At 40.9% G+C, this 24,028-nt stretch overlaps 2 protein-coding genes across 2 annotated transcripts; one reads left to right on the top strand and one right to left on the bottom strand.

Annotated features, from left to right (window-relative positions):
- Positions 1-3,401: 3,401 nt before the first annotated feature.
- Positions 3,402-12,896, bottom strand: LOC124142327 (H/ACA ribonucleoprotein complex non-core subunit NAF1-like). The gene is made up of 10 exons (XM_046510744.2): positions 12,767-12,896; positions 11,779-12,473; positions 10,667-10,745; positions 10,424-10,517; positions 9,777-9,859; positions 7,440-7,600; positions 7,129-7,180; positions 6,703-6,839; positions 5,897-5,925; positions 3,402-5,414 (listed from the first exon to the last, which is right to left on the bottom strand). The coding sequence occupies exons 2-10, from the start codon at positions 12,432-12,434 to the stop codon at positions 4,765-4,767; spliced, it is 1,941 nt and encodes a 646-aa protein (XP_046366700.2). The 5' UTR covers positions 12,435-12,473; positions 12,767-12,896; the 3' UTR covers positions 3,402-4,764.
- Positions 12,897-13,111: 215 nt separating this feature from the next.
- Positions 13,112-23,818, top strand: LOC124142328 (mitochondrial import inner membrane translocase subunit Tim23-like). The gene is made up of 7 exons (XM_046510745.2): positions 13,112-13,282; positions 16,639-16,706; positions 17,872-17,968; positions 18,433-18,520; positions 20,365-20,423; positions 20,666-20,776; positions 21,337-23,818. The coding sequence occupies exons 1-7, from the start codon at positions 13,210-13,212 to the stop codon at positions 21,444-21,446; spliced, it is 606 nt and encodes a 201-aa protein (XP_046366701.1). The 5' UTR covers positions 13,112-13,209; the 3' UTR covers positions 21,447-23,818.
- Positions 23,819-24,028: the final 210 nt, after the last annotated feature.

The following is a 24,028-nucleotide window of genomic DNA, read 5'->3' as shown; positions in this document are numbered from 1 at the left end:
ACGTTACAGGCGCCTCATAACCGGTGTACCTGAAACGTGATTTTGTAAACACTAGCCAATATGGCGGAAAGTTCACAAAGATCTGTGTTGTTGAGTGTAGTTTCAACATCTAAAGCAGTATCAACTAAACCACAACAGACAGAATGGAAATGGGTCTAAACTAAGATCGCAACTCGATCACTGACCCGAATAAGGAAGAGCAACTTCAAAAGATGAAAAGCAGGAGTTCCTAAACGGCCTGGAACAGAATGATGCGGTTGCCATACAGGTGTATCAGTGACGTCGACAATGGAACAACGTCACTGCTCTTTGTGTTCCATACTCTGGGGACATCACGGACAAATTACGTCAACAATGAGCTGACGTCAGAGACAATCAGTCAATCTGCAGTGTAGGCGACCGGCGGACTTGTGGGCCGACGTGTTGCTTTAGGGAGCAACTACACGAGCAGGTAATGACGGGATAGGGGTGAGCGTTCGGCACAGGGAAACTAGTACTCTTTTCTTTCTATCACAAAACATTACAATGATATGTTCATAATTTTCAACATGGCCGACATGTTCTGTTGAGAGTCGCGTTTTGGAAATGTGTTAGCTTGTGAATATATTAACTGTACTTAGTCTGGTGTTTGTATCGTGTTGATATTTCTAGTCATTCTGGATTGACAGGGGCGGCCGTTGAACACAGGCTAATGTGTTTTATAAGCACTGACTACCGTCCCACCTGATTGGATGGTGTATCCAAGGATGTGGTTGTGTACTGTATTCAACAGGAATTACTACTTGTATATTGGTGGAGGTTTGTGCCCCGATCCACCCCCTTTACACTGGCGTCACGCTCAGTAAGGTACAGCACCTTCCCCTCTCATCCTCTGTAACTAGCATGTGGTATCCCGAACACATTTGAGTCTTACTTGTGCTTGGAAAAGGCTACAAGTAGACACACGTGTAGGTTCAAGATGATGCTTCGTTTGTGTTATCAGTAAGTATTTACGAAGTGACAGTTAGTGGGGGCTATTTCTAGGTACTGTCGCTACATCTACCAGATGGAACTACTCAGTCCAAGTGGGGTTTTCAAAGGGATTGAGTTGGAAACGTAATTTCGCTATTCTTAGACGCCAAATTCAACTAAAGATGCATCTAAATAATACATAAATGCGGATTAAGTTGGGCTTTCGTTGCCGTTGCTAGGGATTGATCTGTGTTGTTGGGTGAAGTTTGAACATCTAAAGCAGTCTCAACTAAACCACAACACACAGAATGGAAATGGGTCTAAACTAAGATCGCAACTCGATCCCTGACCGGAATAATGAAGAGCAACTTGAAAAGATGAAAAGCAGGAGTTCCTAAACGGCCTGGAACAGAATGATGCGGTTGCCATACAGGTGTATCAGTGACGTCGACAATGGAACAAGGTCACTGCTCTTTGTGTTCCATACTCTGGTGACATCACAGACAAATTACGTCAACAATGAGCTGACGTCAGAGACAATCAGTCAATCTGCAGTGTAGGCGACCGGCGGACTTGTGGGCCGACGTATTGCTTTAGGGAGCAACTACACGAGCAGGTAATGACGGGATAGGGGTGAGCGTTCGACACAGGGAAACTAGTACTCTATTCTTTCCTTCACAAAACATTACAATGATATTTTCATAATTTTCAACAAGGCCGACATGTTATAAAGTTCCACGTGCACACACGAGAGATGCCTGTGTATAATGTTGAATGATATCCCCCCGTTGTTTTGTAAATGAAACATGTCTTGGGTAAGTTTCTGATCATGAGAAACCTATGTTCTGTTGAGAGTCGCGTTTTGGAAATGTGTTAGCTTGTAATGTATTAACTGTACTTAGTCTGGTGTTTGTATCGTGTTGATACTTCTAGACATTCTGAATTGGCAGGGGGCGGCCGTTGAACACAGGCTTATGTGTTTTATAAGCACTGACTACCGTCCCACCTGATTGGATGGTGTATCCAAGGATGTGGTTGTGTACTGTATTCAACAGGAATTACTACTTGTATATTGGCGGAGGTTTGTGCCCCGATCCACCCCCTTTACACTGGCGTCACGCTCAGTAAGGTACAGCACTTTCCCCTCTCATCCTCTGTAACTAGCATGTGCTATCCCGAACACATCTGAGTCTCACTTGTGCTTGGAAAAGTAGACACACGTGTAGGTTCAAGATGATGCTTCGTTTGTGTCATCAGTATATTATTTACGAAGTGACAGTCAGTGGGGGCTATTTCTAGGTACTGACGCTACATCTGCCAGATGGAACTACTCAGTCCAAGTGGGGTTTTCAAAGGGATTGAGTTGGAAACGTACTTTCGCTATTCTTAGACGCCCATTATCATGCCAATTCAACTAAAGATGCATCTAAATAATACATAAATACGGATTAAGTTGGGCTTTCATTGCCGTTGCTAGGGATTGATCTGTGTTGTTGAGTGTAGTTTCAACATCTAAAACAGTCTAAACTAAACCACAACAGACAGAATGGAAATGGGTCTAAACTAAGATCGCAACTCAATCCCTGACCCGAATAATGAAGAGCAACTTCAAAAGATGAAAAAAAGGAGTTCCTAAACAGCCTGGAACAGAATGATGCAGTTGCCATACATCGACAATGGAACAACGTCACTGCTCTTTGTGTTCCATACTCTGGTGACATCACAGACAAATTACGTCAACAATGAGCTGACGTCAGAGACAATCAGTCAATCTGCAGTGTAGGCGGCCGGCGGACTTGTCTGTTTCATATTCCAGAAACAGAAAAGCAACAATTCATTTATGACATATATCTGTATTTCATATTCTTTACATGACACATAAAACAATAAAATTCATTTTGAAAAGCACATACACATATGATACACAATAAAACACAAAAGAATTGGTTTCGAGGTATTTTCTTTGGGAGTTGACCTCATTACAAGTCACTGAACCACAACATGTCCCAGAAGCCCTGTATTCCTGCTTTTGGACTATTTTCAAATGGAAAAGAAGAATTAGTTTTTGCCATATTGCTCGAACTTGACATAATGTTGATGTTCATGAACAAGTTGGTAACACAGTTGTAAATCCTACTCATCTAACATAACTGAAGTTCAGTATGTACACAACGCTTCAATACAATAAAATAATGGAGAATAACGAAATAATGCATTTCACTGTTACACTGTTCCAGGTAACACAGCCTATGAAATCATTGACATCTCTCTCTAGGACATCGGCAGTATTTATGAACAGCAAATAGTTCCTAAAGGAAATAGAATATTTGTTTTACATTTGAAGTATCAACTTCTTCCTAGTGAGTGAGTGAGTGAGTGAGTGAGTGAGTGGGTGAGTGGGTGGGTGGGTGGGTGGTTGGTTGGTTTTACGCCGCTTTTAGCAATATTCCAGCAATATCACGGCGGGGGACACCAGAAATGGGCTTCACACATTGTACCCATGTCGGGAATCGAACCCGGGTCTTCTGCGTGACGAGCGAACGCTTTAACCACTAGGCTACCTGACCGCACCCCCTGATGTGGAGAACAAACAGGGCCCGGAAGTCAGTCACACCAGCTAGAAGAAGCTTTATAATAAGTTTCGTGTTAAGCGTTTATTCACTAGTGCCACATTTTATGTTTATTTCATATCTTAATCAAGATATTAAAGTGTTATCTCCGGTCGCTAGGCAGCGCAACCAGCTGAAGTCAAAGTCTCGTGAGACTCAACGAAATCTCACCATTCTCCATTACCAGCTTGGTACAGATACAGTGTGTTACTTTGCACAGAGATTTTTTCGTGGTATTTATATAGTGTTTCATTCAACGACGAGTTATCTGGCTCCTGTTTATTTGTATGTGTGTTTATCAAACTGAGACCATGTGCTGATGTAACAAAAATTTACTTCGGGATAATAAAGTTATCTTTATCTTAGGTTTTGTCGGCACACAGTACTGAGTAAGCGAGTTTGGTTTGAACACATATTTCAGTTACATCTTTGCTTGATGGCCTGGTGATGGAGATGTTGGACCTTTACCACTTTGGTGAAACCCACTGGCAATGGAATGTTGCAGACAATCCCAAAACATAAATAGGGCGATTTGGGATTTGAACCTATTATCATAGGTTTCTGGCTTGCCCAAGGGCACTCTGCATAGAGATCTTCCCGCACCTAGGACGACATCATTGCAACAAAGGAAGAAAGAAGTGGTGCCTTAAACCACCCTACCAAAATATGATCCACAACGTTTTCAGTGAACCATGACAGTCCTAAATAATACAATATCATCAGTCAACAATGCCATTAATATCTTGTTGGAATCAAGAAATGCTTAACTTTTCAATGCCTGTAAGTCCAATAATAACCAAACTTAGACAAATCACAAGAGCAGGTAACTAAAACTAAACAAACTACACTATTAAATTGGTCTCTTTTCTGAGATATTTGTGAATTGACCCAAAGGATACAAAAAACACATTTTCAATATTCAAAAGTCATATGTGATAACTGTGATATACACTAATATACAAGACACCTGTGTCCAATGACACCTAACACTGAAACAATGTCCTGTGTCCTGATGGGCCACCAATGCTGGCCACGATTGTTTCAGGGTTGAAAATCCAGCAATACACCCTGCTGAACACAATGGCCCCTGAGAGTGCTGCCTTATTGGACCAGCACTACCACCCCCCTGGGCTACCTGCTGAACCTTGCTGTCTCCGACCCTGGTGGCCTCTGCAGTCACCTGCTGCAGCTCATCGGATCAGCACTACCACCTCCCGGGGGGCCCCCCGCTGAACCTTGCGGCCCCAGGCCCTGATGGCCTCTGGGGGTACCCACCACCCATTGGACCAGCAGAAAACTGTGGCTGTCCTCCAAATGTTGACCTTGAGTTTGGTGGTCTGATCATTGTGTATGGACCACCATTGTGATCTGAGTTCTGCATGAGTCTTGTATCAACAATAGGACTATTAAATCCAGTATGTCCTTGTGAAAAACCATCTGAATGACCTTGAAATGGACCACCTCTAAAGTTGTGGCTTTGGAAGCCACGATTTGACAGATGACCTTGGTGGTCCATGTGTTGATTTTGACCTTGAAGACCCCCAAAATGAGGTCCCCGCGGCTGACTCTGGAACTGAGGCGGGAAGTGAGGTCCACCAGACTGTCTGTTACCTCCCCTGCCTCCCCGGAAATTGGGTGGCGAGATGAAAGGTCGGGAAGAATGACCCCTTGGCCCAAACGGTCTCATCTGAGGTTGCCATTCATCATTTTGAGAAGACATCCATGTTTCCTGGGGCTTTTGAGGCCAGTTACTGCCGTCACTGGGAGGCCAGCTGTCCATCTGCTTCGGAGGCCAGCTATGTCCCCCTCGCCCTCCTCTCTGATTAGTCGTCTTCGAATGTCCTCGAGTTGAATCTGGCCAAACAACAAACACATGGTGTGTAATTCATGTTAAGTTTAAACTTTCATAACGGTGTCTTCCACTGCCATATTACCATACATCTAGACCAACAGCACTAGGGGAACTGATTTCTTTTACTTCTTTTTAGAACCGTGAAGATCTGGGGTAGAAAAGGTCTTCAGCAACCCATCCTTGCCGTAAAAAGCGACCATGCTTGTCGCAAGAGGCGACTAATGGGATCAGGGAGTCAGACTCGCTGACTTGCTTGATGCATATCATCGTATCCCAATTGCATGGATTGATGCTCATGATGTCAATCACTGGAATGTTTGGTCCAGACTTGATTATTTACAGACCACCGTCATATAGCTTGAATATTGCTGACTGAGGCATTAAACAACAATCAAAACAAAACAAAATATATCTTTAAATCCTAATTTCTGTGAACTTTTGTAACATAAGAGTATGACAGAGATATAATTGTTAATAGCCTTACCTTGATTGATTCCATTTCCACCTTCACCCCTGAAACAAAAAACAAACAAGAATGGTTTTACCACACAGGAAAGGTTAAAAAAACAAATTTCCAAATTTCCAGTCATCATTATTTGATAGCGACCTGTATATAGTATCATCATTACTTAATGAATCTGGCCTGTCTGATTGGCCATTCACTGTCCTGTAAAAACCCATACAAACTGGCAGGTAGAGACATCACGATGTCATCTATGTCATGTGACATCTCCGCCATCACAGTTGTTCAATGTCACACTTAAAGTTACCACGCTGAAACTCTGATGGGGGGGGGGGGGGGGGGGGGGGGGGACTCGAGATTGATATTATGTCACATGAAATTAATTCACTTAAAACATGTCTTGCAACTAATGAACTCATAATGATTGATTCATTGCTTGAATCACTTGGTTTAGTCTTGTGGTGAACACACCCATTGAGCCTGTACCCCCAATAGTGACACATGCAACTAATAATCCAGCTGTAACTGAGGAAGTGAGTTGGGTTTAACACTGCTTTGAACAGTATTCTAGTCATATCACGACGTGTCAGTTCAGTGTAGGAGGAAAGACCGAAGGATGCAGGTCTCAGACGTTTGTGAAAGCCACGAGAACGGGTATGGTGCTGACATAGGAACATAATCGGGGCGAACTGGGAATTCGAACCCACGATCACAGGCTTCTGGCTTGCCCAAGGGACACAACTCTGCTGACTTGGCCACCTGTGCCCCCTCCAGCTTGAAACAGACATTTGTATACTTCATCATCTAGCTACATCCTTCACCATTACCTCATCTTCTTCTTCCTGTTGTTGCGAGGCTTCTTATTGGCAGACTGGTCATCAGCATTGCTCTCTTCAGGAACCGTTTTGTTGCGATTCTTGGACTTCACCCTCTTCTCATCTTCATCATCGGAGAATTCCATACACTACGGAGTAGAATAGACGAACACATACCATCAGTAGACTGACACGCAGACCACAACATGCACATTTCTAGAAACAATCACAGAACATACAACTTGTTTTGTCCTTCTAAGACAAGTTGTCATAGCGACACAAGGTTTGAAACCTTTGTAAGTGATAGTAACTAACTGATCAAATCCCCAGTTAGAATTTTCCAAGGTAACCTTGTGCCTTGCTACACATAATTTGTGTTGCTATCATATCAACAAACATATCAGCAAATGTCACCATGGCAACTAAATAAGTACTTACCCAAGATGGTGGCTCATTGTTGTTTTCCCATGATGCATCAGATCCTTTGATTCTGAGAAACAAAAGAACAGAGGTCAATGATTTGAATTGAACTTTAAACACTATTATATCACATCTTCTCAGTTTAAAGTAGTAGAAACATTGACAGACCAAAGTTCACAATAAACAAACAGATTCTGGTATGTCTAATGTATCCAGACAATCCTAACTGGTCCAATCTACCGACAACCTGGTAAACACACAATCTTGAGTTCAATTTCCGCAGGGATACTGATGGCGGACAATCTGCGGGTCCTTGTCCTAAAACTCACTTCTTCAGCTGCTCCACAAACACAAACTGGGTGTACTCCTGTTCTTTGGGGGCGCAGTAGATGCCCATCCCTGCGACAATGTTCCTGTCGGTGATGTCCTCTGTGGTGTTGAATCTTACTGAGTAAAATGGAGAGGCCACTGCACCAAATACTTCAAATATCTGAAACACAAACAGAAAATCGCATCAAATAACTGAAAAAAATACTGAGTCAAACACTCAAAAGTTAAAAGTCAACACAGTTGTATCAGGGCAATCCTCATGTTAAAGTCTGGGAATTGCTTGGAGAAGCATGATTATTTCTGTTACATCACGACATGTGGAAGGAGTATTTCTGTTATATCACAGTGTCAGCTTGATGGGGCCTCTTTACAACTTTGGTGGGTATGGTGCTGACAAATCTATTATCATTAGCAGGGCAAATCTTGGATCCTAACTAGTCACAGAACCATGAACACCTAAGGGTCATGGGATCATGCACACCCAAGGATCACAGGATCATGAACACCTAAGGATCACAGGATCATGAATACCTAAGTGTCATACACACCCAAGGATCACAGAATCATGCACACCCAAGGATCACAGGATCATGAAGACCTAAGGATCACAGGATCATGAATACCTAAGTGTCATACACACCCAAGGATCACAGAATCATGCACACCCAAGGATCACAGGATCATGAAGACATAGGGTCATGAACATCTAAGGGTCATAGGGTCATGAACACCTAAGGGTCACAGAATCATGCACACCCAAGGATCACAGGATCATGAACACCTAAGGATCACAGGATCATGAATACCTAAGTGTCATACACACCCAAGGATCACAGAATCATGCACACCCAAGGATCACAGGATCATGAACACCTAAGGATCACAGGATCATGAATACCTAAGGGTCATAGGGCCATGCACACCCAAGGATCACAGGATCATTAATGCCTAAGGATCACAGGATCAGGAATACCTAAGTGTCATACACACCCAAGGATCACAGAGTCATGCACACCCAAGGATCACAGGATCATGAATACCTAAGGATCACAGGATCATGAAAACCTCAGGGTCATAGGGCCATGCACACCAAAGGATCACAGGATCATTAATACCTAAGGATCACAGGATCATGAATACCTAAGGATCACAGGATCATGAATACTTAAGGATCACAGGATCATGAATACCTAAGGGTCATAGGGCCATGCACACCTAAGGATCACAGGATCATTAATACCTAAGGATCACAGGATCATGAATACCTAAGGATCACAGGATCATGAATACCTAAGGGTCACAGGATCATGAATACTTAAGGATCACAGGATCATGAATACCTATGGATCACAGGATCATGAATACCTAAGGGTCATAGGGCCATGCACACCTAAGGATCACAGGATCATTAATACCTAAGGATCACTGGATCATGAATACCTAAGGATCACAGGATCATGAATACCTAAGGGTCACAGGATCATGATTACTTAAGGATCACAGGATCATGAATACCTAAGGATCACAGGATCATGAATACCTAAGGGTCATAGGGTCATGAATACCCAAGGATCACAGGATCATGAATACCTAAGGATCACAGGATCATGAATACCTAAGGGTCATAGGGCCATGCACACCTAAGGGTCATAGGGCCATGCACACCCAAGGATCACAGGATCATGAATACTTAAGGATCACAGGATCATGAATACCTATGGATCACAGGATCATGAATACCTAAGGGTCATAGGGCCATGCACACCTAAGGATCACAGGATCATGATTACTTAAGGATCACAGGATCATGAATACCTAAGGGTCACAGGATCATGATTACTTAAGGATCACAGGATCATGAATACCTAAGGGTCACAGGGTCATGAATACCTAAGGATCACAGGATCATGAATACCTAAGGGTCACAGGATCATGATTACTTAAGTATCAAAGGATCATGAATACCTAAGGATCACTGGATCATGAATACCTAGGGATCACAGGATCATGAATACCTAAGGGTCACAGGATCATGATTACTTAAGGATCACAGGATCATGCTTACCTAAGGATCACAGGATCATGAATACCTAAGGATCACAGGATCATGAATACCTAAGGATCACAGGATCATGAATACCTAAGGGTCATAGGGTAAAACACATCTCAGGGTCATAGGGTCATGGACACCTAAGGGTTGCAGGTCTGCACAGGGAATTGCGCTAGGGTATGTGTTCTCAACTGCTCAATTAGAAGAACACAGTTTATGTCATTACAAAATTCAGATTAAAAAATGCAACTCATAAATAGCATCTGTAGATTTATCCTATTCTCACCTTCCCAAATGCCTCCCTCTTTTCATTGAACAGCACTGTTTCCTCATTCAGAGCAGGGACGTCCTTGCTGGCTTGAATGATGGCTGATACCAACATGACATAAGAATCGGAGTTATGGCACAATAGTTGATTACCATGATTGCTAGTAGTGGTACGATACACCAATCGTGATTTTTCACTTCTCGATACAAGTATCGATCACAATTGCCCACTAAGTTAAAAGTATCGATTCTTAGCTTAAATGTATTCTTTAATAAATGTTACACTAAAAACTAATTACAAGTGAAAATGAGTAGTGAAAACGTCAATATTTTCATCCATTGCACCATACTTGACAATGCCAATAGTAAATTGTTAGTGTGCCAGGTATTTGGCAAGCCTGTCTATGAAAAAGATGGCTTACGCATCAACGATATGAGTATGTACAAGTAATGATAAGTGTTGGATCGTGAGCAAGATATCGTGATATGTATCGGACCACACAGTTGGTGTATCGTCCCAGCCCTAAAGATTGCAGTGATCAGGTACAATACAATAATTACCGATACATAAACTGTTTCATTACACAGGTGTTATCATTGTTACCTGAACTCTTTACAAATGTACATAGAAAAAATTACAAAATCTGTATTGTCGAATTCACTAACCTAGAACGCCAACTATTCCAGAGACCTTTCCAATTTCCTGCATCTCCACAGTCTCATCCACAGAAATCTTCAGTTCCTCCAAGGGGGGTAACTCCTGCAACAAAACAGCACCTGGCAAATTGATTTGACGGCAGCATAGTCATGGTGATAGCAATCCACACACATGCAATACCAATTACAGTGTCATAATTTTAGAAGTGATTCAAACAAACATGAGCAAGAACTGGACTTATGAAAGCTCACCTCTGGGTAGAGTTCCCCTCGTGTTCGGATGCCATCAAAAGCTTTCTTCTTCTTTCCTGGTTTTTCTTCTTCTTCTTCCCTGTTGATAAAGGCCGAAATTGAAACACAGTAAAACACATAGCTTGCGTAGTGAACACATCTAGTGTGTCTAGAGAGACAATATAAGTTGTAGCAGTGACACGAGGGGTACACATGGTACATGTGGTTTTATGCATCCCACCTTTAGGTTTTATACCACAAGCTGTTTTCAAGACATTTCCGCTCTCAAATTTTCAGTTCTGACAATAAATGATTCTTTCCTTAATCAAGCAGTGTTTTCAATATTTTTGGGGACAGATTTCAACCAAAACATTTCAAAAAAATTACTCATTGCTAATTTTGCACCTTTGGCAATTTATTTGATCCGGCTTGTAGCGCATCTGAATTATGAAGCTACAAGAAAACAAGAGTTATTACTATCCCATGATCCCCCGCCATGGGGCGCTTCAGAATTTGAGGTATTTTCCCCAAAGCTGATTTTCTAAATTCATGCACTGCAAACAGGATGCACAAAATCTAAAGCATGGAGAAAGGGAGGGTAAGAGGGAAAAACAGGGAAAAACACAAAAGTTGGGTATTTTTTACAGAAATACCAAAACATCAAAACACCAGTTCAGCAGTGTTATATAAATATGTAAGTTTTGTATTAAAATTAAATATGAAGTATTACATGGTTTCATGAGTTCTGTTTCGGAAACGAAATGTGGCGGAAGAACTGCATCCATTTCTATATCCCCCTCTCGCTTTGTAGCTTGTGATAATAGTTGTGGCCATGCATTAATTCGGATTTGATACACCAAAGGTGGGACCATTGATACAAAGTTTCAGCTCTATAGGCCTTTCAGTTTCGAGGGAGGTGTTGAAAATGAGAAAGTTAACAGCGAACGGTCAAGGTGCCATGACATAAAGCTCACTTGACTTTCATACAGGTGAGCTAGAAATTTAGGACAAAACACCTGTGTAGACATGGTACAAGTAAAAAAATGTAGTCATTTATCAGCACATATCCAAAACATACATCAGCCTTTGTTCCTACTGATGCCTGCACCTTCAACTTTTAAAATAGTTCCTACCTGTCGGACACAGATTCATGTTTTGGCTCCTCCAGATCTGAGCCTGACGTTGTGGAAGTGCTGCTGTCGCTGTCGTTGCTGGAGTCCGCCTCATCTCCACTGGAGTCCTCGTCAACACGGTAGGCCATGGGCACCTTTACCTGCTTTGTCTTACGTGACCTGTCCTCTCTTATGATTATCTCTGTTTGTGTTATTGCTTCTATCTCCATTTTCCCATTTTCTTTCTTTTCCTCTTTATTTGTCTCTTCTTCGTCTTTCAGGCTGGTTTTCCCAGTGTCACATATCACATCAGGTTTACTATCTAAGCTGAAGTCATTCTGCTGTGTAACTACTTTATCCAGATTGACATCAGTAGGATGTGTATCATCTGCCTTATCATTTTCTGAAACTGCGCTGATCTTATCATCCTTAGGAATATCTCTACTCTCGCCATTCCCATCAACACCATTATAACTGTTTTTTATCAGTACGTTCTTTTCAATACTATCTGTTGATTCAGAAACTGTCATGTCCTCTGCTGGAGTGTCATCTTCAATCTTGTTATGGGTGGCTTCCTGTTCTGTGTTCTCACCAGCAGACACTGTCATCTCGGTCTTCACTACAGGATCAGCTGAAGCAACCTCCATGGCAACTGGACTTTCCTTTTCCTCAGACATTTCTGAAGTGAATATTCATTAACCCTCTTCTATCTGAAACTGTCGAATTAGTAAATATGGTAAACGAATTGAAAAACTGCCCGAAAACTAACCCCCATTTAATATAGGCAGTGTTATGGTCGTAATATATTGACTAAATGATCAAAACATATTGTTTTGCTGATTGAGAGAACCAACGGTGTCGTATATCACCATCTAAAAGTGGCGTCCACATTTACTCAACCTGGACTAGCTCACCACCGATCAATTCCTTGTATCATCATCTAACGAAACCAAAGTTTTTCAATTGACAGTTATGCAACGACGCTCGGCGGAAGGAACAGAGCACAAACCTTTGTATGTTAACAACCAGGGATTAGATTATTAGATCGTATGGGTTTCTTTTCTGGTTCTTCTCTGGTTCTGCTCTTTCGTTATTTTGATCAACCATGTGCTCCGAAGTGACCCGGGGTCAACCGGAAGTTATCGTATTGTTCGCTCATTAACTCTGAATGTGTATATTTATTCTTGTGATAGATCAACTCAATTTTCTTACTATATGATATATGAAAATATGTATAAAATAACCATTTTGCTTTTATTTCGTGTAATAAACAAATACTAGGTGTGTGTCTATAGATGATTCCTAAAAGCGCTAAGCTTGGTGCGCGAACCAACTGCGGGACCAGTTTACTCAAGGTCGTCACGCAGACGCATTTCTCAAACTTCCGGCGTGTTACATGTGCCTGTGAATGTCATCAGGAGAACAAGGTCTTAATACCCTCACCCTTTCAGAATGGATCCGCAAAAAGGACGATCGAGTATATTTTCTCCCTACTCTTCTAATGACCCGAGCATGAATGTACCAGGTATATACGTCTTTTGTTAATCTATCAGATTATTACCTCTCAACCTTCATGATGTTGCATGATGAAAGTCAATTCATGAGTAAAGTTGATTGCCATGGCATTTGTTGAGCAGTGTAGGACAGGGCTGGGACGAGTAACTCGGGAACTCGGGTCGGGTGGGTCACAAGTAGGACCCGGATACCCACTGGACTACTGGGACCCGTGGTTAGATACAATGACATTAAAAGTCGCTTATGTTTGGGTAGGGTTTGGGGATTGAGTACCCGGGTCGTAAATATGGACTCATCCAGCCCTAGGAGGACAACACAAAACTTTCGGGGATTTGATTATATCGGGTCGGAGATAACGTTAGATCGTTGTAATCTAGATGTTACTATGACATAACCAGCTGAATACTTGTTATGATCGCATAGAGTAATTGTAAATTGTGACAGCAGTGTGCAAAAAGAGGAACACTGAGGAGTATAAGGAGTCTGAGTGGGGTATTCATGTTAAACTGCAGCATAGTGTCTTGGTGGGCTAGCACTACAAAATCGGCATTAGTCCAGACTACCAGTAGTACAATCAGCCACATGCACTAGTGCATGCACGTCGCTATATAAGGGCAATTTTTAATGTGACGTTCCGTGTGCGAAATACGCTACAGTCGGAAAGCGCACGTTAAATCTTCTATATCAGTCAGTCAGAATGTGACGTGTAATCCCATTTCACCTCACCTCACTTAAAGGGGCACTGATCTAACGCAATTGCCCGGGACTGGTTGTTGCCTTTGTTATTGTTTTTTCCCAGTGAGTACCCGGATGTATAGCAGACATCTAGACTAGTTCGCGACCTCTGCTGCGCCATTCGTAAGCGCATTAGTCACTTTTATGGGTAGTAATAAGGGCGTATGGTCACATTGATCAACAAAATGAAATACAGTTTTCGAGATAATAAAGAAATGTAGGTATCTTTGTGAGTAGCATCGGTAATGGTGACGAAGTTTTGATAAGTCACTTGCTTGGTAATTTTGCGATTTTTGTTTACACTATTTTGACTTGCAACACAAAGTATATATTTCACCTGAGCATATGCTTTTTTATAGTGTGTATATTTTTTTACTGTCAAATGTGTAACACATTTATTAAACGTCTAAATATTCAGTTATTTTATAAAGTGACTGAAAAACATTTCCATCTGTATTATTATGACAACGAATTCCAAACATTTTGATGTTTAATGTCATCACCAAGAGACTGAAAATGTAACGTTGAAAAGTACATTTCTAAGTTGTTTGGCTTTTAATCCTACATAATAATCTGTTGTGATGTGTGTAGGCCCTTTTGATCGTCTTGATCAATCTGGACAGATTTTTTAGTCAAAATGACTGAAATATTTACACATTTTATAAATTGCCTGAGAGAATCAAAGGAAAAGACCTGTGACAACGACTATCGCGCATTGAAGAATTTCCCAACCAAGACGTAGAGAAACAAGAACGAATCGGTTCAAATGAAGGTCTGGAAAACAAAATGCAGATATCATAATTACAACCTACCAAATTTATGTGTATAAGTTTTAGGCAGCTTCCTTGTTCGAGGAATGTATCCGTGAATATCCACACAAAGGAACAATATCCCACTCGTCTGCAGCTGTACAAAGAAACTTATTCGATGTCACGTGTCTCAGTAACAATCAAATATTTTAAAAGATATATATCGTTTCGGGATATTATAACCCGTGTTCATTTCTCAACTGATCGCTTGGATTGTTTCAGGTGTTTTACATAGGTGTCAAGTCTCAATGGTCGGCTGAGAAAGCCCACGTGACAACTATTTTCATAGCGTCCACGGTTCCTAAAAATTCCATTGAGTGATAGATAACAATGATCAATCAATCAACGTATTATCAGTTAACCCTTTGAACAAAGTATGTTGTTTTTACATCGGCACTTCGCGTCATGATATGAGTGTATTCCCTTTGTTTTAGTAAACCTAGACATGTAAACACTCACTCTTGACATATCCACTGTGCAAGATAACAGTGATTAATCAATCAACGTATTTTCTGTTAATCCTTTGATGACTAGGAACGATCCGTTGATTTACAAAAAAAAGTAAATCAACTGATCATTCATCTCTTGCTGGATTGCCACGTGCATATTACATAACACACATTTCACCTCACTTCAAACCTGGATTTAGATTGAATAATTACCCCAGACACAATAAATGCCAAATGGGAACCTTTGTCAGGTAATATAAGTGGTGCTACCACTAATTGTACCTGTAATAAATTCATTAACTGAGCATCAAGTGAATGACGACAAATACACAAGTGTAGGGTTATACGAGAAAACGTGGATGACAACAAGGGAGTAGTAATCGTAATATCGACGCAAGCCGAAATCCGAAAATGCATTCACTGCATGGATACTGTTTTTAGTATTAAACTATAACCATCTGGGGTATTTCCAAATGACGACATCCGATGAGCTCCCTTGTTCTTTTTGTCTGTTTGTTTAGGCTGAAGAAATGAATTAACATGCGCCCTTTGTCGAAATCTTTATAGATCACAGTTAACCAATCAGTGTTCAAAAATGCGTAAAACAAATATTGCCTCCAGCCTTCAAGTTTATTTAGCTGTCCTTGCAGACGGTACCCCAGTCTCTGGTCACGCTCAGTTGCGTTGCGTATCATCCGGGTACTCACGGGGGAAAAACAATAACAAAGGCAACAACCAGTCCGTTAGATCAGTGCCCCTTTAATGTTCATATTGGGAACTGTCTAAATCAATGGGAACCCCAAAACAAATTGGACCCCCATTTATGTAAGTCAAGGCTAAACCCTAATGTATGTTTGAAATGTATAATGAATGACTCTATGGGGTTTATATTCAATGAAAAGTGTTCAGTAGGGTTTTGCGCGATGCACAGATCTTGAGATTTGACGCAGAAAAGAATATACTGCAACCCGAGAGGTGCACAATAATATTCATTGTTCCAACATCCAGAGCAGTTATGGGTGTCAAAATGTACAATAAACTACACCATTTCATTACTTTACAGGACCCTCATATTGTCTGCAAGGACCCTTAAAATTAGTATTAATTTATTATTAGCTGTTGGCAAAATACATTTTCAATCAAAATATTGTACTGTCAGTATCTCACTGTCAATCACATAATATTTATTAGAAGCAGAGACAATGAAATTAGTTCATGGTTCATTTGGACAAATGTTTGAAGAACTGTTTATGTAACTTTTGTAACATAACTAGTCTCAAGATTGGAGGACTGATGACCATGTCTATGTATAACCCTGTATTTGCCTTGTTCTATCTTGTGTAATCACTTGTTCACCATGTTCACATCCACAGTGACTGCTGGTGCTGCAGGATCCATCATGTCACCGTATCTCAACATTGACCCCTCATATATTGGCTCGGTGAGTGGCTGACCTCCATGTATTGACAGACCTCATCTTGTACATGTTGTATGAAGCCCATTATTTATTATGTTCATGTATGTGTAATATATGTGTGATATATGTGTGATATATGTGTAATATATGTGTGATATATGTGTGATATATGTGTGATATATGTGTGATATATGTGTAATATATGTGTTATTATATATGTAATATATGTGTGAGTTTTTCCTAATGTTCAGTCATATTAGATGATGTTTCAAATATGAGAACATAACTGGTAACCTTGGTTACTGATAAAGTTGACCAACTTTTAACAGTAAAAATTGTTATTGAACTATACTAGTTTATCTTTACTTTGTCAAGTGTCCAGCCTTAGAAATTCTTTATTTTCAAGACTAGTTCAAATGACTTGATAGATTGTCTTTATTTCCGGTATTGAAGATACATTATATAAGATAGATACATGAATATAGATTAAAACTAAACAAAGTAGTTACATGTCAACCCGTGAAGATTCTGGGGTAGAATAGGTCTTCAGCAACCCATGCTTGCCGTAAGAGGTGACTATGCTTGTCGTAAAAGGCGACTAACGGGATCGGGTGGTCAAGGTCACTGACTTGGTTGATGCATGTCATCGGTCCCAAATGCGTGGATTGATACTCATGATATCAATCACTGGATTGTCTTGTACAAACTCCATTATTTACAGACTGCCGTCATATAGCTGGAATATTGCTGAGTGCGGTGTTAAACAACAAACCAACCAACCAAGTTACATGTCATAGTGAAGGGGGTATGAACAAATGCTGCCACGTATTATTGAACAAGACAAAGATGATTACTATGTTTAATTTTTTTGTATGTTTCCTCAGTTTGATTATAAAATTGAAACATTGAGATCCGATTCAGAATTATGGAGCCCTTAAGTGCTTCTAATCATTGCGGACTTCCTTCATTTGGTTTTTACTTGTCCTCAGCACAATTTAGTAGTTTCAGGCTAGTGGACCAGCATGAATTTCAATGGCTGGTGTCCATGACACAGGTGTAATCCACTTGTTTGTTAACACCATATGGATTAATGTGCCTTGATGTCAGCAAGGGAACTTTTGTTCATGTCGTCAGTGTGTCAGTAACAGCATATATTGGCATGTAATAGTTGAATCTGTTCAAACTTTAGGGAGGCGATGGAGACTTCATATTCCCAGAAGGGGCCAACAGACAGCGAGGCCGACTGGAGCTGTCATTTTCTCAGATTGGCGGTTCTGTCTTCGCAGGTACTGCATAAACATGTTTCAGAAAATATTTGTCCCTTTTACAAATGTTTCCTATCAAAGTCTTTTCAAAATGATATTTCAGTTTTATTGCTTGAATTCACTATGTACTTTCTGGTTTCCTTTTTTCGTCATTCCATGATATGTGGTGCCTTGGCACAGGATCGACAGTTGAATAAATAATTCAGTAATTAAATATCATTTGAGAAACTGTATGGTCTTCATTTTCAATTTGTGAAATATTTGCAAAATAATATTTTTCAGAACTCTGGTGTAGCAAATTAAGGGGAGACCACTCATTTCCATATCAGTGTTCAGTTCTATATCATTACATATACTCCCCGTATTCCTGCAAATCTGCTTACATTAATGTTTTGTATTACATGAGTTTGCCCTTGATCAACATGATTCAGCAGGAAAATTCCATGATTGCCAAATAGTTTGACACGCTGTTTCTTTCTTGTCAGGTGCAGCCGTCGGTGGTATGAATGGGGTTCTGACAGGGTATCGGGAAACCCGTGCCGCACAGTTGACAGGAGCAGTGAGGAGAACACAGTCAGTACATCTTTCCTCATACATTTTCATGAACCAGTGGAGGGGCACATGTGACAAGTAGTGGTATATGGTGTTTCTTTCCATGCCAGAATCTACTAATGTTTGTTTGAGTTCTAGATGACCCATCTCCTGGTCTAGTGGTAGAGCATCCACCCAGAGAGCGGAAGGTCCAGGGTTCAATTCCCGGCCGCCTCATACCAAAAGATGTTAAAAGATGGTACTTGTTACTCTGTCTGGGTCTCGGCATTGAGGGGCTATAACAAGGACTGGTCGGCTCAGAGTCAGTATACTGTGTCTGAGTAGGGAAGTCATGTGGTATCTCAGTGGGCTAGCACTATAAATCGGCATCAGTCCGCACTAGTACAAGCAGCCACACACACATACGCACATGCAGGCACATCGCTATGTATAAGTACAATAATCTTGGACAAGACGTTAAACCCCATTTCAGCTTGAGTCCTAGATGCGGCTCTCATACTGATCTTTATCTGACAGCACCATATCCCTGGTTATTTGATCTGAGGGTGCCTGACAGGTAAATGCAGTGATCCCCATGGGGATACTGGGTTAGAATTGGTCCCAACTAACCTATGCTTGTTATAATAGATGACCAATAGGGTGGTCAGGCTGATTGACTTGGTGGATTGCATGTCATCGTACCCCAACAGCACTGATTGTTGCTCACAATATCAATCATTGGATTTTCTGGGCCAGACTCAATTATTTACAGGATGACAGCATATAGCTGACAGAGTGCTGATTGTGGTGTTAAACAACAAACACGCAAATACGTGTAGCGATTTGACTGAAATAGTACTTTTCAACATGTAATAGTACTTTTCAACATGTTACTTTTCAACATGTTCAAGGTTGAGGGCATTGGTTGCCCAGTCCTCGAAGGGGCAGGGCGATGGGGTAGCCTAGTGGTTAAAACATTCACTCGTCACGCTGAAGACCCAACCGGGTTAGATTCCCCACATGGGTACAATGTGTGAAGCCCATTTCTGGTGGCCCCTGCAGCGACATTGCTGGGATACTGCTAAAAGTAGTGTAAAACCATATTCACTCTCTTACCCCCTCAAAGGCGCAACTGTTCAGGGTTGCATCCCTTAGGTATGCCAGGATCATATAACCATGGTTTCAAATCCCAGAGTTGCCCTGATCATGATCCTTGGTTTGTCACCATCATGACACCAGTGCTTGAAACCCATGATGATCTGGGGTAGCATAGGTCTTCAGCAACCCATGCTTGCAGTAAAAGGCAACTATGCTTGTCGTAAGAGGCGACTAACAGGTTGGGGTGGTCAGGCTCGCTGACTTGGTTAATGCATGTCATCGTATCCCAGTAGTGTAGATTGATGCTAATGATATCAATCACTGGATTGTCTGGTCCAGACTCGATTATTTACATATGGCCATCATGTAGCAGGAACATTGCTGAGTGTGTTATTGGAGTTGGCGTTAAACAGACAATCAAACAAACAGCAAATCTGTGCTTGTAAATTTCTCCAAAGTGAAATCACTTTGTAGTTTCCTCATACATGTAGTTAAAATGCCAAAACGTAACTGAAATGCTGTTCAAAGAAAATTAAACCCAAATCACAATGAACAAAAGATTAGATTCAATTTGTGGTGCCGTCCGATGGAAGAGCTCTTAAAATCATCAGTTTGGTAGTTGCAAATCTTGGAAGACTATGTTGAGTGAAACTGTACATGTCTCTGCTGGTATATCAAGTTGTAATGTTATTTTGTAATCTGCAAGTGTAGAGATCTCAATTTTTGTTCTATATTATCAAATGAATTATGGCCAGTGCTGTAATCGTGATGTACACTGTCTTTTACAGAATGCTGAACTTCATCACCAAACAAGGAGCTTCATCTGCCCAAACTCTGGGGGTTGTAGGTAAATAACTAAAATAATATGTTATGTCGTAGTTGTTTTTTAAACAGTATGAATTGATCAGTAATGATAATGCTACCCGAAAATAAATTATTGGGTACCCTGACGTTAATGGGTAAATAAATTGTTCCATTTTCCCATATAATATTCAGGTGTTCTATTATTAACTGTAAGCATTTCCCTCCTATGTCTGACCTTAACATCTATCTACACTGACCTTGACCTCTATCTCTCTGTGTCACCAGCTCTGATGTACAGTATATTTGGCGTGGTGTTGTCCACAAGTCGGGGTGTAGATGATGAACTCAACACAGTAGTAGCAGGCACTGCCACTGGCTTCCTGTACAAAAGCTCAGGTAGGGAATGTTGGGTAAACTGAGTCATGTTCCAATGCAACTTGCGACCCGTGAAGATCCGGGAGAGAATAGGTCTTCAGCAACATATGCTTGCCATAAAAGGTGACTATGCTTGTCGTAAAAGGTGACCAACAGAATCGTATTCCATTGCGTGGATCAATGCTCATGTTTTCAATCACTGGATTGTGTGGTCCAGACATGATTACAGACCACCTTCATATAGCTGGAATATTGCTGAGTGCGGCATTAAACAACAAACAAACAATGCATCTTTCAGAATCATATCATATAGTGTCTTACAGACTTAGTGGTTAGAATGTGAGGTATATAACTAACCAGATAATATGTCTTCAAAGGATGGCTTAGGAGATAAGTATTATGAATGTGTAGAGTTGTTCTGTTGTTATGGTGTATTTGATGCCTGGAGATTTCATTTGGTAAACTTTTGGAGCCTCAATGCTCAATAACAGCTGTGATATTGCTAGCAGTGGCATACATCATACACTTGCAGAATGGATTGCTTTGATCCGGAGTTGACTTAGTGACTGACTGTGTTTCAGCGGGCTGGAAGAAGTGTGTACGTGGAGGAGCAATAGGCCTGACCCTGTCTGTGGCTTACGTCTTGTTCACCAGCAGAGATCGACTCAAGTCTGTCATGGGCAGAGATTAATTTATGACTTGTCAGTGTGACTGATTAAGAGAGTGAGTGTGGGGTCATGCATTGCACATACTAGGGCTGTAATCATGTAATGATAACGACATGATGCGTCCCAGGATAGTATGTTGGTGACATTGGTACACACTGTTAAAGTAAAGAACTTGCCAGTTGGTGCTGAGCCTTGTAAATGTGTAACACAAGCTGAAAGCCAGGAACAAGACATAAAAGAGAGTGCCAACAAGGGAGGCCCCCCGAGGATCAAACAGCCAGAAATGAAATAGTCATTGCATCTAGGCAGCTGGACCCTGTTCCACATTGTTGCGCTAAGGTGATCGTAACTCCCATACTTAAACATAGACTTACGACTGTCGTAGCGCTACAATCGTTTTGTGGAACAGGCTCCTGGTTTGTAGCTGCTAAACTGGATGTCAACACCAAGAGACTTATCTGGAAGCATTTCAGAGAAGTCAAATAATTGGAAATGTTTTGACAATACTCTACCCAAAGAGAAGGCATTTATGATTCCTCTTCACACCATGGAGCATTTACTTGCAGTGTTCAGAATTAAGCATGAACGTGAAGGGGTCCTTGTCTTAGTGTTAAAAATGTAGTTGGATCCTAAGTTCCAGTACTAAAGCAGCAGACGTCAAGGATCCCAGGACCCCTCTTCGTTGTGGAACACTGACTTGCATAGGAGGAAATGTTAAGTTTTGTCAATTCATGGCATACCGGGGCCCAGAGTATGCTGATTGCAGCCCTATGATGAGTCTGTGTGTGTGAGTGTGTGAGAGACCGAGCTTGTGTGTGTGACTGTGTGAGAGACGGAGCTTGTGTGTGTGACTGTGTGAGAGACGGAGCTTGTGTGTGAGAGACAGAGCTTGTGTGTGTGACTGTGTGAGAGACGGAGCTTGTGTGTGTGAGTGTGTGAGAGACAGAGCTTGTGTGTGAGGCTGTGTAAGAGACAGAGTTTGTGTGTGCATGTTTATATAGAAATTGTGTAAGGATCGTGAATCCTAAGTGGTTGATGCCAGTGATGTTTGTGGAGGAATGCAGATGTGTGTATGACAGGATATGAAGGTGTAAAAGTGTTTTAGTATACCAGGATCATTGCCAGTAATGCATTCATCAAGATCATACGTGTGGGAGACATGGCTGATGGTGTGTAGCATGGGGAAGACACGCTGAGAACTCTACTGAGCAGCACCAAACTCTACTGAAGGAGAGTCTGATTACATTTCTAGTGTAAATAAAATATATAAGAAAAACATCAGTCTGCAACTTCAGTCATGTGGTAATATTTGTTTGGTCAAGTACGCACGTCAAGTATAATGATAGTCCATACCGGTATGTGGAACAGTTAAATCTACTGAAGAATGAAGCCAGGAGACAAATCCAGGCCAGTTAGACTCAAAGTGTTTGGCACAGACTTAAACATTCTGATCATGCTTACCATCATGTGTCACTTTTGTGTTGTTCCAATTGTAAATCTTCGTAGCCATGGTAACATGACAACATCCTTTTCTGGATGTTGGGGTAATTTCCAAAGTTTGAATTTGAAGGAAACCAAAAACTTTTCATTTCCAGGTAAATTTGAATAGTGAATATTCCAGTTGGAACTTCCTTGATATTTTGAATATACATCCTTGGAATTCACTATGTTTCTTATTTTGCCATGTGTATTGTAGTATATTTGGACATATACTTGCAGTTACTGTGAGTGATGTTGGTTAGAGGAGACAGTTTGTTAATGTCATTGAGTGTTTGTTTGTTTGTTTGTTGTGTGTTTTAGATAATATGAACATACCAAGATCAATAAACCTATATAAGAATCAACTGTTAGCTTTCTGCAAGTTTTTCCATGCTTGGTGACTTTTATTATCAGTGTAATGTGATTAATCGTGTTGATGAGAACGTTCTCCAAGTAATTCTCAGTGAAGCTGTTTCCAAAACCAGAGCCCACATGCACAACACGATCTCAACACAAGGAGTTTCTTAACTACCACAGCACTAAGATCTATTTGTAGAACAAGGCACTGGAGTCTCATGACTAATTAATAAAGTAAACATGTTATTCTAAAAATTCTATGTGAGCTGTCAATTACATTTCAAACATCCAAGTCTATTCTTTTAGAAAATTTATGAAAGTACTGATTACTGAAATTTGTTTTGCAAAATGAAAGACTGCCTACTTGTTTGGTTGTATGTTCAAGTAAACATAGTCTTCATAAGCTGATGTCCATTATATGATCTAAGGGTACTAAGTCAGTTTCTTAGACCATGGTTTGAACAGGAACCCATGGCTAATATGGACGTTTTACGAAGATGACCCATGTGTGTGATGAAACTGTACATAGTTATATAAAATAAACGATGTCAAATATGAAGAAAGAGTTGTCTTATTCTTCTGTAGTTGTGTATCCCTACTTTTTGTCACATGACAAACCGGAACATGCAGCGCCCGTTTCCAGCCCACCTTGACATCCTTAATGAGAAGTTATATGTTGTGTGGGGGTGGTTGGGTAGCCAAGTGGTTAAAGTGTTCACTCCTCAAGCCAAAGACCTGGGTTTGATTCCCAAAAAGGGTTCAATGTGTG

Source organism: Haliotis rufescens, unplaced genomic scaffold (assembly GCF_023055435.1).
Source record: "Haliotis rufescens isolate VD_foot unplaced genomic scaffold, xgHalRufe1.0.p SCAF_11, whole genome shotgun sequence".
Lineage (NCBI taxonomy): Eukaryota > Metazoa > Mollusca > Gastropoda > Lepetellida > Haliotidae > Haliotis > Haliotis rufescens.
This window is presented reverse-complemented; position numbering and strand designations above follow the sequence as displayed.

What these genes read in the sequence shown, in the direction of transcription:
- LOC124142327 (XM_046510744.2), bottom strand. Translation starts at nt 12,434, where the DNA reads ATGTCTGAGGAAAAGGAAAGTCCAGTTGCCATGGAGGTTGCTTCAGCT. An exon ending in ACAATGAGCCACCATCTTGG is followed by an intron (nt 6,840 to 7,128) that starts GTAAGTACTTAT and finishes TCTACTCCGTAG; the next exon opens with TGTATGGAATTCTCCGATGA. An exon ending in TGGAAATGGAATCAATCAAG is followed by an intron (nt 5,415 to 5,896) that starts GTAAGGCTATTA and finishes TTGTTTGGCCAG; the next exon opens with ATTCAACTCGAGGACATTCG.
- LOC124142328 (XM_046510745.2), top strand. Translation starts at nt 13,210, where the DNA reads ATGGATCCGCAAAAAGGACGATCGAGTATATTTTCTCCCTACTCTTCT. An exon ending in CCCGAGCATGAATGTACCAG is followed by an intron (nt 13,283 to 16,638) that starts GTATATACGTCT and finishes TCACATCCACAG; the next exon opens with TGACTGCTGGTGCTGCAGGA. An exon ending in GGAGCAGTGAGGAGAACACA is followed by an intron (nt 18,521 to 20,364) that starts GTCAGTACATCT and finishes TGTCTTTTACAG; the next exon opens with AATGCTGAACTTCATCACCA.